Source organism: Alosa sapidissima, chromosome 8 (assembly GCF_018492685.1).
Source record: "Alosa sapidissima isolate fAloSap1 chromosome 8, fAloSap1.pri, whole genome shotgun sequence".
NCBI classification, from domain to species: domain Eukaryota; kingdom Metazoa; phylum Chordata; class Actinopteri; order Clupeiformes; family Clupeidae; genus Alosa; species Alosa sapidissima.
In genome coordinates this window covers 3,870,182-3,884,248 of record NC_055964.1, presented here as the reverse complement: position 1 = coordinate 3,884,248, position 14,067 = coordinate 3,870,182, and the positions used below count along the sequence as shown (strand labels likewise).

The window sequence follows — 14,067 nt, the reverse complement described above, 5'->3', positions numbered from 1 at the left end:
ATGGGAAAACAGTATGATTATTGTTTTTAATTGTTTATTGTTATTGACATTATATTAACATTTTTTAACAATATTTATAACATAAATAAACATATCACCTCATGTGTTCATGCATTTGTATCCCCTGCCATGCACATTTGGTATCCCCCAATATTGACTTCATGATATGGCCATGCAATGTATGTTAGGCCTATTGCAATTTTTAAGATGTCCATCCTCCCTCACATGAGCCCAGAAACTGACCCTCTTCAGACAAAAAATCTTCTGAAAATGTACCTGTATGTTCTAAATAAAGATGAACCATCCATACATTTTCAGTATCAGGAATGCCTCAGGAATGTAGGCCATTTATGTTAAATGGGACAAAGATGGAGCAAGAGGATGAGGGCTACAGAGAAGGTTTCCCTTAAATGATGTCATATTTCACTCCACTTCACTTTCACTTTTACTTCTCTTTCCACCATAACAGGAATGGGAAAAGATAGAGTCTTTGTCATTTTACAGAAAATTCTCAAGTCTCACTCAAGCTGCCAGAAACATTAGGGTTAGAGGTTAGGAAGAGGAAACTGAAGATGCACGCATGCCCCCGCAAGGTAAATTGTCTCCAGTTTGTCATTTGAATTGAAGGCTGAATTGCATATCATTTAGGCAAACAAATACAGACTGTGTTAATCATTGTAATTCCTAATGCTTAGCCTATTTTCCTCCTATATGTAGGCTAATTCTTCTAAACAATATTGAATATATTGTAATATGATTATGAAGTCCCTTTTCAAAATGGAAAGCCTGGTTTTCCGATTTAAGCCACCTAGGCAATTTGTTGATTTTAAAAAAGAATAATGTTTCGTTGTGAAGGACAATACAAATATACTATTCTTCCATCTAAACATAAAAGTAGTAAAATTTTGAGGAATATTCTTAAGCAATTGAGCCAAACAAAATACACACACACACACACACACACACACACACACACACACATTGTCATTGGACAGCCTGAATGAGATTCAGCCAATCACATTCAGAGTTACTGGGGAGTGTTGGGGGTGTCATGTCAGACATAGTTAAAAAAAAACACGAGTCCTTGCTGAAGGTATTTGCTCTGGCGGAGCCATTATAGTAGCCAATCCCGAGAGTGGGAGAGCATATATCCCACACAACTTTTGCTCTTTGCACTACAGTATTAACATCACAGTCAGTTAAAAGGCAACATTTTCACTGCTTCCAGAGCAGCAATAATCATGTACCTACACCAATTTTAAGAACTCATCCATGTGGATGTTGTTAAACTGATATCCAATTGAGTGACTTTACAGGATTGAATTGTATTTGTTATGCACTTGCACTGGCTTTGCTTTACGTGCTTGTCTCTTTCTATCAGACAGAAAACCTTGTTCTCAATTTGACAGAGAGGCACTTGTGGTAAGTGTTTGCAAGCACACGCTGCAGTAGGACAGGCTTTCTGTTCAGTTGTTGCCTGATGGACTCCAGATTTTATTAGCCCCCATACCCTCCATATATGATTGTTTTGCAGCCTGACCAGGATTTTGGAGAGAGGCCATGGTATAGTTCTCCATCCTCACAGAACAATATGTTCTTTTGGAAAACAGCAATGCCTCTTGGCATGTGCCAGAACTGTTCAGGGCCTATGAAACCTTAACAATTTGTGCAGATTAGATAATACCATCCTAATGGGAGAATACAGGGCCAAAACACGTCACAGACTTTAAAGCGAGCCTCTCGCCAAGCTTGAATTGGAAAATATCTGAATAAAATGTATAATGTATCTAATCTATCTATAATGTTGCATATGTAGCCCATGACTTATCATTGTATGTTTGTGTTTGAGTGATATAATAAGGATGTGATGAATGGCATGATGAATGGATGAAAGGAATTTAATTCAGTCCACTGGTTAGAATACTATTTGTAATGATGTGCCAGTACCCATCCAGTATGTGATTAACATCTATTTTTTCCTTGGCATAGTACCTATGAGAATAGGCTACTGATTCTTACCATTAAATGTAATTTCCCTTAGCAGAAGCAACAGTAGTCTGTCAGAGTAGTGGTCTTGTGAATCATACATCTCACAATGTTAATGAAATTCAAATTTTTTAATAGTTTCTTGATACTTCTGTGCTTGTATACCTCAATGCACCTCATGGTATTCTTAAAAGGAAAGTGTGTCTCATAATTTGGTGACAATAATTTAACAAGCAGAACATTTAAATTACGGTTTAAAAATAAACATATTTTTTCTTCTCCCACAAAAACAATACAAACAATAAACAATACAAAAAGCAGCTACTTTTGTAAACAATACAAAAGGCAGCTACAAAAATCAGTTACAATAAGAAAAATGTTAATGTACTCTATGGACACAGCTGGCATGGGACTCACATGGTCTCTTTAAGGAACATTGCTACCTCAGCTTGGCCCTCTGTGCCCGTCTGACCTAGGAGCAGTCCAAAAAGGCATCACGTCATGCCAGCCAAAATCAATATTGTAATTAGGTCTCAAGGTCCTAGATGATGGCAGTAAATCAGTTGACACAATGCTAATATTGCTCTGAACCAATAAAACAAGTCATCTAGTGCAATAAAACCTGTCTCAGATGGTTGTGCAACTTGGCTTTAGTCAACACATTTGCTAAAAGAGCACGTAATGTTCTAACATTTTTGGAACAGTTCACTTGTTCTGGTGATTACTAGAAACCTATGTGATGTATAAAAGAGGAAAGGGAACTGCCCTAGCTAAGCTTTAAAGCACATAACTAGGCAGTAATATAAGAATGCGTCTCTGATTGTGTGCCTTAAAGAACTCATCTGACCCTATTGCCATAATCTGTTTTACACAAGACTGCTGCAAATGTTTTCGTTGGTTACTTTATGATACAAATAGTATGTCTAGACTTTTTTGATGGTTTCATGCTTTATCACCAGTTGATTATTAAACATAAACTTTGCTTTAACACATCCAAGACAATACATGTAGAAAGAAAGGCATGTGAGATGAATTTGATGCTCACAATCTCACAAAATCATACTATTAGTGAATAGGAATGTAGACAAACTAAAGAAAAGAAAAGACAAGACCAGAACTGGCATTTGACAGATTCAATTTTAATGACCCACATTAAAAGTAGCAAGTTCCTTGTGATAGGTTTTTTCATTTGACAAATATTTAAAACTGGAAGATCTATTTTTCAACATTGCTAACTATAAATACTACAACTTAACCACCAGGCCAAATCCTGAGAGAAAATAACGACTTATCTATTAAGCGCTTCATTTTTAATTTTCTTTAAAAGTCTGGAGTCTACTGTGAAACTAATAACTGCAATTCTACTTTAAATACACATTCACAATGACACTAAACAAAGACCAAATTAACACTGAAACATAGCAGATTGTCATTTGGCATTGCAATTTACAAAACACATGTAGGTCTACTGTGTATTTCAACTTCACTCATGTCAATTACAAAATTATACAAATTGACAGACTCCACTCATCACACCAGCCCTTAACATGTGGTGTTCTCACATGTATTTTTAACATAGAAATCAACAAGTGCAGGACGCATCATGTGCGTCATGTCATGTATATACAAGTACCATCTGGATATTTATCATTTAGGGCGTTTGTAGTTGTTTTTTTGTCTTCAAAACATCTCTGATCTCTCCTAAATCCAACATGTGGAGCACTGTAACAGTCCCAATGCGTGTCACTCCCAGCAGGTCCCAGACCCATCGGAATGCTGGTGTTGGATAGTGGAGGGGGAGTTGGGGAGGGGTCGGGGTCTCTTCTCAAACATCACAGACAAAGAGCAGCTTCAGTCTGCAGCCGGAGCTAATGCCACTATTCACCCTGCTCAGCCAGTGCTCTGCCTCATGGGCCAAGCTCACACTGGCAGATCATAAACCCTAGTTAATTGCTGCCCTGGCCTTTCCATCTACCCTCTCTTTTCTGCAAATCTTTTCTAACAAAGGGGGTTGTGCTCTTCAGTCCATTTATTTCATTTTATTTGAATTCTTATTTTATTTCTTTAGCTTTTAGCTTCTCTGCCAATGCTTTGTGCCTGTTTTGTTTTCAATTATTGGTCTAAGAGGCTCTTCTCTTCTCCAATGGCAGATCTACCTCATTTCTCTGGGCATCTCAGTTGTTCTCCTGTGATAATTTAGCTTCCTGTGAAGTAAAAGTAAAAGAAAAACATAGGAAGAGTTAGTCAACCATAAGCAATGAATGACAACATTTAAGATAGCATGATAAAGAAATTAGTGTTTGAGTGTTGGAAGACATTGTAGAAGACTGATTGATGAAGGGGGTAGAATGTTTACAACTTAGTAAAAACATAGTGAAACAGGGAGATAAAAGATGCCTGCCCAAATTATCTAATCTTATCAGCTTTTGTAATACCCTGAGCCAGACAGCAGTGTGGTCAGGGATAAACTTATGCAACCCTACCAATAGAGATAAAGCCATTGTGTTTGCCAGAATCACCACCTGTAAATCTGGCCATAAATTTCTAGTGATATTTAGTAAAAAGGTAAAAAGAAAGAGTAGTCCACATGTTAAACCCATCAGACTACACTTCCTGCAGAGTGAATGGAAAAAAACCCTCTAGCATCCAGAACTTGGCTGTCAGTCCAACCACAGACCCATCAGCAGCGCTTTATGGGAGGAAACACACACATTGTGCCAACTCTACAAATGACTGTATGCGTCCTCACTCTCTTCAGTTAAAAATGGCCACGTTGCACATCTCACATCAAGAATGTACATGTTGTGCTCACAGCATGTTTGTCCTGAAATAAAGACTTGAATGTAATCTCACTATCTTTTGGAGACTAAACATTAACTTTCCTGACTCCATTGTTGAAGATAACTGCCTACCCTGACACAATTGTTTAATTTAACTTCTTTACTTAACAAAGCCTCAATCAAAATCCTCAACATGTCAACAATGCATTACACACAAACACAGTTGGACAGGTAAAAAATGATCCATAACCACATTATAGGCTGTACACTGTATGTGGCTGCAAGAACACTTAAGCCTGACTATGTAAATAATACTTACAAAAGGAGTCCTCTCTCCAAATTGGCTCCAGAACGTCATTTTGACTGTGTTTTTGTGCCCTGTTCGCTGGTCGAAGGTCTGACATTGCTGGAAGGGGGGACTGTACAGATGCAAACTTGCTGCAACCTCTGTGTGACTGACGTTTTCCACTCTGTGAAGGCCCATGGAGTCTACACACAAACACACACACCAAAATAGGCTTACATTTGGCCTGTGGCTTAGTCAATTCAAATAAAGGTTTTAAATGAACAAAGCCAGTGTAAATGTTCTTCTGCCAAAGCATTCTAAACTCTGAAGTGATTGTTTAGTTCTAACTGGTCAATGCCCAGTGCAGGATATCTTCTATTTCCAACAGCGTAGCTGAAGGCCCTTTGGAATTTTGTGAGAAAATGACGCCTAAAATTGTTGAAGAGAGCCAATGAATGGCAAATTTACAAAACAGAAGATAAAACAATCTGCTTTTTCTCTTCTGCCAAGGTCAATTCTGAGATCATGATACAACTTTAAGTGCAAACCAAAGCATGAGGTGCTGTGAATGACCTAGATCCAAGATGTATGTAATTCTTCCCCATTCTAACTAAAGCAGCTGCTACTCACTTCCATAAAAATAGAACAGGATATAATCTCAGGCTTCTCAGACACAGGAAAATCTCGGCAATTTGATGAATTTCACAGAGCCACTCTGATTCAGGTTAGCACATCAAACAAGAACAAGACAAGAACACTGCAAAAAATGCTTACCATTGATGTAGGCACATTGGTTTTCCAGTAAGATCCTCTGGGACTTCTGAACCATATCACCATGGTTCTTGCCGTCTGGCCATTCAAACAGTGTCTCTTTCAACTGGCCCTGAAGTATCTTCATAAAGCAATGGGAGTCTGTGTGGTCGTGGATACTACTGCAAGGAGTGCCAAGCATATAGGCAGTGTCAGACTTCTGGAGACAGTATACATCAAGCATCACAAGGACAACTGAAAGAAACACTTTTTTTATCTTGATGGTAGTAGTTTAGATAGATAGATAGATAGATAGATATATACTTTATTGATCCCCAAGGGGAAATGGTTTGTAAGAGCAGTAACAGTAGCATCAGAACCAGTAATAAAAAATAACACAGTACTGGCAGCATAATAACTGTTATAGTTATATTAACTAACAATATAACTATCTGAAAAGAATCAACTGTAGAAGTTTGATTAAAGCCTTCTCAAAAAGAATACAAAACACCGCTACATTGATTAATTACATTGTTATACATTGAAAGAATGCCATCACCAACTTGTTCCAAACATTCATGAGCAGCATATCTGTAAGTGCATTCAGCCGGTTTCAACTTGCTAGAACTGCCTGGAGCAAGTCTCATATCAAAATAGAACTGACATGTTCCTTTTTTAGACTTTTTAGATTTTTTTTTTCAAATGGCCCAAAAGTCACATAAGGTGACCTCTATACTACATCATAGTCTGACATATGAACACTGTTATCAATATTTTATCTCTTTTTTATCTTGTGCAACTCCTAGAATCATACATAGAACATTGGACCCCATTATCTGAAGCCATATAAAGTGACTCAGTATTAATTCAGCATAGATAGATAGATAGATAGATAGATAGATACTTTATTGATCCCCAGGGGAACAAGCATGTTAGTGTATTAAATTTCAGTGGGTCAATGAACCAAGATAATTTTGTAACCAAAAATGTATGCAATGTGGCAAAACAGACATGCCATTTCACTGAGTTAAAATCAGTTATAATTGTTGTTTGAAATGTTCAAGGCAGTGTGGCTAATTGAAGAGGCTTTGGCAAAGCATAAAACCACCCAGTGTAATTGTTTCGACTTCCTTAGATATGAGTCTATAGTTTATTCTGCCACAAAAGGTCTGAAGTTCCCATGTGGAATACACAGCAAATAATGTGATTGTACTTCAGATCCAAAAATGTAATTACAAGAGCTAATTACAAGAGATGTGATTAATTAAACGCCATCCGCAAATAATTATCATGGCGATTTATCTACACAGTTTGATTCTAAAACCTATTCTGCAGGATGATTCTGTAGTTCTGAGCCTCTGATGACTATATCAGAAAAAAAAAAAACACAGCAAAACTTACTGCCACAAAACTGCAACATTATCCTGTTTGTCTTACCTGCCGTGACCCTCTCCCCAACACAAGATCATCAGATTGAACTTCCCATTCCCCTCATCTACCAGGTTTCTGGTGTATCTGTAAAAGGGAAAATGGGGGTATGAACCATGAAATCATACGTCCACGATGATGCACAGATCATAGCATTTCACTCATTTTGAGGGGAACAAGGGGTGGTGGTCCCACTTTTCCCACTTGAAATGAGGTCATGTTTTTCTGGAAAAACAAACAAAAAAAAAACCCACTAAACTGATGAGATTGTGGTGTGTGAGCTGGCATTTCGCACTGGCAGGCGAAGAAGCCACGTGATCTGGCTCAGAAGTGTTCATTTTTGCAACCATGATCGCCCGTGATTGTCCTGCGACTAGGCGTTTCGTAGTCAAGCGGGTGTGGGCTTAGTCTTGAATCTGATTGGTGAACCCGTCCCCACCCTTCACAACATCAAAGCCCATAAACAACTGTTTTGATGGAAACATTTGGATGGGAAATCTCGAAAATATATGGCATCATAAAACGATACAAAAAAATATTACCTTATGGGCTACTTTTTTCACTTATTTGCAAACCAAAAATCATTCATTTCATTGAAACTGAAGCGTCAACCCAGATTTTTTTTGGAAGTAGCCCTAGGCGAATTGCTGAGACAGAGTTAAATTTGTCCGACTGCTTAAGTCTGACAAAAAAGAGAACTAGTCAGATAGCCTACCTTTTGCAAAATGTAGCCTATGCCTATTTATTTAATGTAAAACACAACTTGCAAAGGAAACTGTGCGCACAACCTGCACAAATAGCAAATGAAAACTGTGAATGGATAGAAAACTAATCTGAATGCGTAGATAATATAGCCTAGCCTAGCCTACTCCATGTCCAACTAATTAGGCTAAATGATGAATCTACACCAATTATCGACATTTAATGATATAGGCCAAAACCTGATGAAAACTTGCCTGTATTGATCAAATTTCGCGAATTTGCTCCATTCTTGAGGATTGCTTTCATACGACTCCATGATGTTCTGTACCTCCTTGATATTAATAGTGTCACTTTCAAATATCTGGTGCAAAATTTTTATGAGATCATCTAGCGTTTGTGGTTTGATTACTTCAGTTTGCTCCATATTGTCCAGATTATTCGTGTGGACCAAATAAGTGAAAACAAATGTTCGTCACACTATTTATATATCTGGGTAGGACCTGTTGCTGGACTGTACCACTCGGACACAACGCAGGGTAGTCTGATTTAAAACCACAATATTATTAACGTAAATATGATTGTAGGCTAACTTATAACCAAAGATTCTAGAATCTTTGCTTATAACAGTAGACTAGGGTCATTTTAACAAATTGTAAAAAGAACACTATAGAACAATGTAGAATCAAACGTAGAGGTTTGTAAACAGACATTCAGTTGAATAACCCAAACCAGCATTAGCCCTACGACATAATTGTGACCAATATTGGATCGTGTCCTTAAACAGTTTGTTCAGACAGATTTGAACACAAATGTAATGCCTGTATATAAAAATGGCCTTCAGTGTGTTATCTTCAGCAGTAGTTATTTAGTTATTTTAGTTTAGTTTAGTTAGACCCTCAACTATTTCTAACAAAAAGACTCGAGAAAAAAAGATTGGAATGATTCGGTACAGTGACATTCGGCCTATAGTGTGGCAGTAGCCCTAATCAGGTACATGTGGCAATTATTTGACCTGGCAAAAAATATGAGGATGGGAGTGACTTTCAAACATAGGCTATTAACAGCTTTTTGGGTATACATTTAGATGAACAATATACAGTAGGCTACACATAAGCAAGAATATGACCTCCATTGTAAAATAGAGGAAACAAGTAGGCCTATTTAATGTGTCAACATTTCTCTTAGTAAATACATATCCATGCATGTATTGACAGGACATTTTGCCAAGTTTTTGGTGTTAATAAATGAAATCCACACAGATGAAGGAATCATAATGGCAACTGATCAAAAAAGGTATGATTAAATAGTTGAATTGTACTAATTAATACTAAATTTCATAATAAAGATATGTTTTTTAAAAGTATATTTTCTGGCCTTTTTATGACAGTGGACAGTGAAGTGAGGCAGACAGGAGGCGAGTGGTAGAGAGAGATGGGGTAGGATTGGGAAATGACCGGAGTCCCCGAGGGCACTTGGGCCCTTATATGGTAAGAGCGCTGTAGCCAGTTGCGTCACAGTGCCCCCCCCCCTAAAAATATGTTTACTTTATTTATAATTTTATAGTATAACAGGATCCAGTCCTGACATCATGGCTCAAGATGATCGCTGAGCTGCCCCACTCCAGGCCTGGACCCGGGAAAGAGTGGTGATGCTACAAGGAGTTCCCTGCAGTATTGCAGTTCCCTGTAAGTTGAGCGAGTGAGAATAATAATAATAAGTAATAAATAATTTAAAATCATAAATAATAGATAACAGAATTCTGCCTCAGGTCTCATTGAAGCTGATGGGTATTGGGGAAATTCTCAAACACTCATTGCCAGCTACTGCTGAAGCCTGGAGACTGTTGGAAAACATGACCCTGAAAAGCTATCTCTTGTTGGTACGCTGCTGATGAGTCACTGGGGCTACATGATTTGGGGAAAATATCTAATTGTGATTTTTCTGACTGATATTGCGATCGGATTTGTGATATGATTTTTGATTCGAATGTCAATGAATTGATTCAGTTAAATATTCCAAATGTCTTTTTAGGTTGTGCCACTTGTGATGTGTAAGTGTGAGTATGTGAGTATGCCTAGTGCAGCTCGCCAATCAGAAGTGATGTACTTCTCACACACAAGGCATGCTCACCAATCAGAAGTGGCACAGGATGACATGAATGTAAAAATAATAAATTTAATTAACTGTGCGCAATTATTTGTAGCCTCTGTGATAATTGCAGTGGTTCATGTTGCGGTTGCGATAATTCTGCAGCCCTATGAGACACCAAATGACTCTTTTGTGGGTGCAGACGCAGACCATCTCAGCAGATAGTATGGAAGACAAATAAGGTTATCCAAGGTGCTTTTAAAGACTGCAGTGCAGTGTGAATGAGAAGGCCATCTATAGATGAAGAACACCAGGACTCAGGCACAGAAATATGACGAGCCAGAGTAGAAGCACAGCTGTCGGAAGTTGTCGATCTTCATGATCATTTAATCAGAATAAATGGGATTGGTTATGTGGTTGCCCAGCAACATTGCTCAAAAAGTTGCCCCATGTATCATCACCTTCAGAACTGGCCATGTGGTTTGTGGATACCAGACTGAAGCAAAAAAGTGAATTTGTGAATTAAGAGTGAAATAGTAAACTTGTTTTTTTAAACTGGTGTAAAGTTGTCATGGGCATTTATGGCTATTATATTTACTGTATTTCTTACTATATTTTCATATTATTTTGCCTTATTAGGCCTAGGGTTCTATTGTCATCTCAGCCATATAGGCCCTATGGACCCTTTCAACAATAAAAACAAAAACAATGCTTGAACGTTCTATTTGGGCCCCAATCTACTTCCTCTGCATTAAGATAACATATGGAATGTTAAAAAGGAAGTCTTGTGGGGCCAACTATGATGCTGATAATGGAACTCTCTTGAAAGGGTCCATAAGCTATAGCAAGCTTACATCAGAACCTGAATCAGTACATTCTTTAATATGTTTTAATATGCAATATATATATAAAATATATACTATATGTGCCTTTAACTGTAAGAAGGAGAGTCATTTGTGTCCATGTCTGTAGGCCATAAGAATATTAGGATGCAAGTCATGGTGTTTGCTATTTCATTAGTTAAAATAAATATTGAAAAACCAAACAACTCGAGTGTTGTCTTGAGAGAGAACCTTTCTTGGATCGCAGAGTCTGTTACTCATGTGTCATTAAAAACGAACGATGAATTAATTTGATTTCATTGCCTAGGTTAGAGACAAAGGATTTGACAGATCAGATCGGCTATTATTATTTGTTGATATCAAACCTGAAGAGGAACACAACAAGTTTACCCAACTGCTGTTCCCGCAGTTCAGTCGCAGGTTTTTTTCTCTCTTTCCATGCCCTGATAGTTCTACTTCATCTTTTCATTATCAATAAAAGACGATTAGGGCCTGAGCTGTTATTTTATGCTGCCATCTACAGGTTAAACTCATCATGTGGCATAGCTTCAATCTAAATTGATAGCATGAGCATCTTTGTCAGGTATGCTGAACCTAATTTCAGTACCAATAGTCGAGAATAGAAATAATAGAAACGAGGTGAAACAGACCCGAAGATATTAATGGTAAGGAAATTTGGAGAAGTAGACGCAACAAATGTGGTGACACAGCACAAGTAGGCTCGGCTTAATGTGTCGTTTGACCCGTTTCGGCATCCGTAGTTGAAGACGTGTCATTTGACTACTATTTTCTGGAGTCACTCACTAGACATCTGTCTTCTCTAGTGTCTTGACGCATGCATTGACATGCAATTGAGTTGTAATTTGACACAGCTTTCCAGTCAGGTAGACTGGAATCAGGAGGTGTAAAGGTGTCTAAATTACAGTAGTTTGTATCTACGTTGATTGAGCTGTATTGTTTTGAAAATGATAAAAGCAATATTAATTTTCAACAATCATGGAAAACCGAGACTGTCGAAATTCTATGAGCACTATGTAAGTATGGACATCGGAAACTGTAACGTAACGTTAACGTTTACCATTTGTAACAGCTAGAGCTAGCTGCGTTGTGGTGATCTTGTTGGTCAGTCTGCCTGCCTGTATGTTATAGCTAACGTTAATGTTAACCACTTCAATTTAAAGGGAAGACTTGTCTTCGAAGTCAGAGTTAGCTAGGGAAACGTTAGCATGTACAGACATGACCTTTAATTAAACTGTCAAGTTCAATTGGTAGTGACAAATTCAACCTAACGTTACTTCAGCAGAACTAGACCTACCGTCAACGTTAGTCTCTTTACAGCGTTAGCGGCAACGTTAACGTGAGATTTCTTGTTAGCAGCATTACGTTAACAGCAATCGTTAATGTTAACGTTACGTTAGCTATCTTGCCTTGAGCTTGCATTTTCTTAAGCCTGAGACGCTACTTGCCTGTATCGGGACAGCTTCAGACCGCTGTTAGTTTGGAAATACTTAATGTTAGCGAGTGAGCTAGGTAGGTAACGTTAGCTAACGACGTGTTAAGTTTTTGCTTGCCCATTCTACTTACACTGCAAAGGCGAGATGTACGTTAAGACCAGTAACGTTAGTAGCAACTAGTGATTTCAGGACTTTAAATGATGTCACGCTATCAGTAAGTCAGTTCCTCATGCAGGCAACTCCGCTGTGAAAATTGACGAGCTCGATTTATTCGATTTATCTTTTCCTATGATATTTTACCATAGCATTTCCAGGATGCTGAGGTCACATGCGCAGATCAGTTGGAAACGTTTGGATACATTAATGTCGCCCTTGAAGAAACTGTTCTGCTGCTGCTGCTTAAAACGTTTGTTATTCCTTTGGTTTAATGCATAGATATATATACTGTCAGTATATATATCTATGGGTGTAATGCTGTTATCGGAAATTATCAATTACTTTGATTATTATGTCGCCCAACCCACTTCATAGACGAATGAGTTCTCAACTTCTCATTAGCTGGTTGTGAAACCTGTTGTATTTCCTCACCAGACATTTAATAGGCTGTGATACCTGGAGAAGGTCATTAAGTATTTACAGAGCGATAATAGCATTGTGACACTGAGCTGGTGGCTCTAACAAAAGGTTGCGAGGGCGTTTGCAATATTTACACCGGTCGATAAGATGTAATATGGCTGGCTAGGCTGACCAGCGTGACTCGCCTTGTGATATACTCGTGCTTACTATCGGCAGGAAAGACGACATTCTGTCTCTGAAATAATGTCCGCTTGGGCACAGCATGTGTGTATTTAGAGTGAATACTCCAATTATTTGTGACTGAAACTAAAGTTGTCATTGTCATTGCAAAATTTGGCGGTCTTCGGCAGTTCGAAAAGGGGCAAGAGAATAATTGGAAACACCGGCGAGTGTCTGTCAATAAAATCATTTTTTGTTTTGTTTTGGTGTGTAATAAGCCCAAGGAGGTTGTAGGTTGCAGTAGGTGGGTTTGCATGGGCATGCACAGTTAATCCGATTAGAATCGGCCTCAATCAGAATAAAAATAAACAACCAACTTGAGCAGTTGGATTGAAAGGGATGGTGCTGCATTGGTTGTGGGAATTGGGAAAAGTGTGAGCACAAACTACTGTTCCAGTTTTTGAATTCTGATGGTTACAGTTACAAGTACTTTGTTTTAGTTGCATGATAACAACTTTAATGCTACAAAAGACTCTAGACTCTAGGCCAGGGCTATTCAACTTCATTACCAAGTGGGCCAGACAGGACAACCACTGGGTCTTCGCGGGCCACCCAAAATATGGCTTTGCTAAAATGACTATTGTGGCTATTCATGGGTTTCATCAGGTCCCTTTCCACAGGTGTATAAAATCAAGCACCTTAATTATCAATGCAGACTGTATGGTGCTTGATTAATACACCTGTGGAAAGGGACCTGATGAAACCCATGAATAAGAGACATGCGTTCTAAGTATCCAGCTACATTTAATAAGTTCAGTTAAAGATATTCACAAACACTGGATGTGGTGGACATTCTTTTATTCTGAGATGCATCAATAGGCTCTCAAAACAATTCCAAACAGACATAAGGTGCTTATAGTAGGTTCAGATTATTTGTAAAATAAACCAGTAAAACTGTGTTATGGGATGGAATATATAACATTCATACCCAACTTCTGTCATAGCTCATAATTTTT

At 38.1% G+C, this 14,067-nt stretch overlaps 2 protein-coding genes and 1 long non-coding RNA gene across 13 annotated transcripts in view; 2 read left to right on the top strand and 1 right to left on the bottom strand.

Moving 5' to 3' along the window:
- Positions 1-3,104: 3,104 nt before the first annotated feature.
- Positions 3,105-12,471, bottom strand: cdo1 (cysteine dioxygenase, type I). 2 transcript variants are annotated; one of them, XM_042099894.1, is made up of 5 exons: positions 12,447-12,471; positions 7,240-7,317; positions 5,827-5,984; positions 5,086-5,255; positions 3,105-4,190 (listed from the first exon to the last, which is right to left on the bottom strand). In XM_042099894.1, the coding sequence occupies exons 2-5, from the start codon at positions 7,269-7,271 to the stop codon at positions 4,161-4,163; spliced, it is 390 nt and encodes a 129-aa protein (XP_041955828.1). In that variant the 5' UTR covers positions 7,272-7,317; positions 12,447-12,471; the 3' UTR covers positions 3,105-4,160. The 2 variants fall into 2 exon arrangements, with proteins under 2 accessions (XP_041955828.1, XP_041955827.1); XM_042099893.1 differs by lacking the exon at positions 12,447-12,471 and adding an exon at positions 8,187-8,429.
- Positions 8,714-10,465, top strand: LOC121714818. The gene is made up of 3 exons (XR_006033451.1): positions 8,714-9,225; positions 9,320-9,617; positions 9,701-10,465. It is a non-coding gene; the product is annotated as an uncharacterized LOC121714818 (long non-coding RNA).
- Positions 11,664-14,067, top strand: part of LOC121714816 (AP-3 complex subunit sigma-1) — a 22,540-nt gene continuing 20,136 nt past the window's right edge. For 4 of the 10 annotated variants that reach the window (XR_006033449.1, XR_006033448.1, XR_006033446.1 and 1 more), the window contains exon 1: positions 11,668-11,896. Coding sequence is in view for 5 of the 10 variants with exons in the window: in XM_042099896.1 (XP_041955830.1) it covers positions 11,828-11,896 (69 nt within the window). In the remaining 5 variants the exon portion in view is untranslated. Of the gene's footprint in view, positions 11,897-14,067 lie in introns of all 10 variants that reach the window. The other 6 variants (XR_006033447.1, XM_042099898.1, XM_042099899.1 and 3 more) reach the window with 4 other exon arrangements.

Excerpts from the sequence above, each read along its gene's own strand:
- cdo1 (XM_042099893.1), bottom strand. The coding sequence starts at position 8,356 with ATGGAGCAAACTGAAGTAATCAAACCACAAACGCTAGATGATCTCATA. Across the intron at positions 7,318-8,186 it reads GCGAAATTTGATCAATACAG|ATACACCAGAAACCTGGTAG; the intron begins GCAAGTTTTCAT and ends TCCCTTTTACAG. Across the intron at positions 5,985-7,239 it reads TGGGGAGAGGGTCACGGCAG|TAGTATCCACGACCACACAG; the intron begins GTAAGACAAACA and ends CACTCCTTGCAG.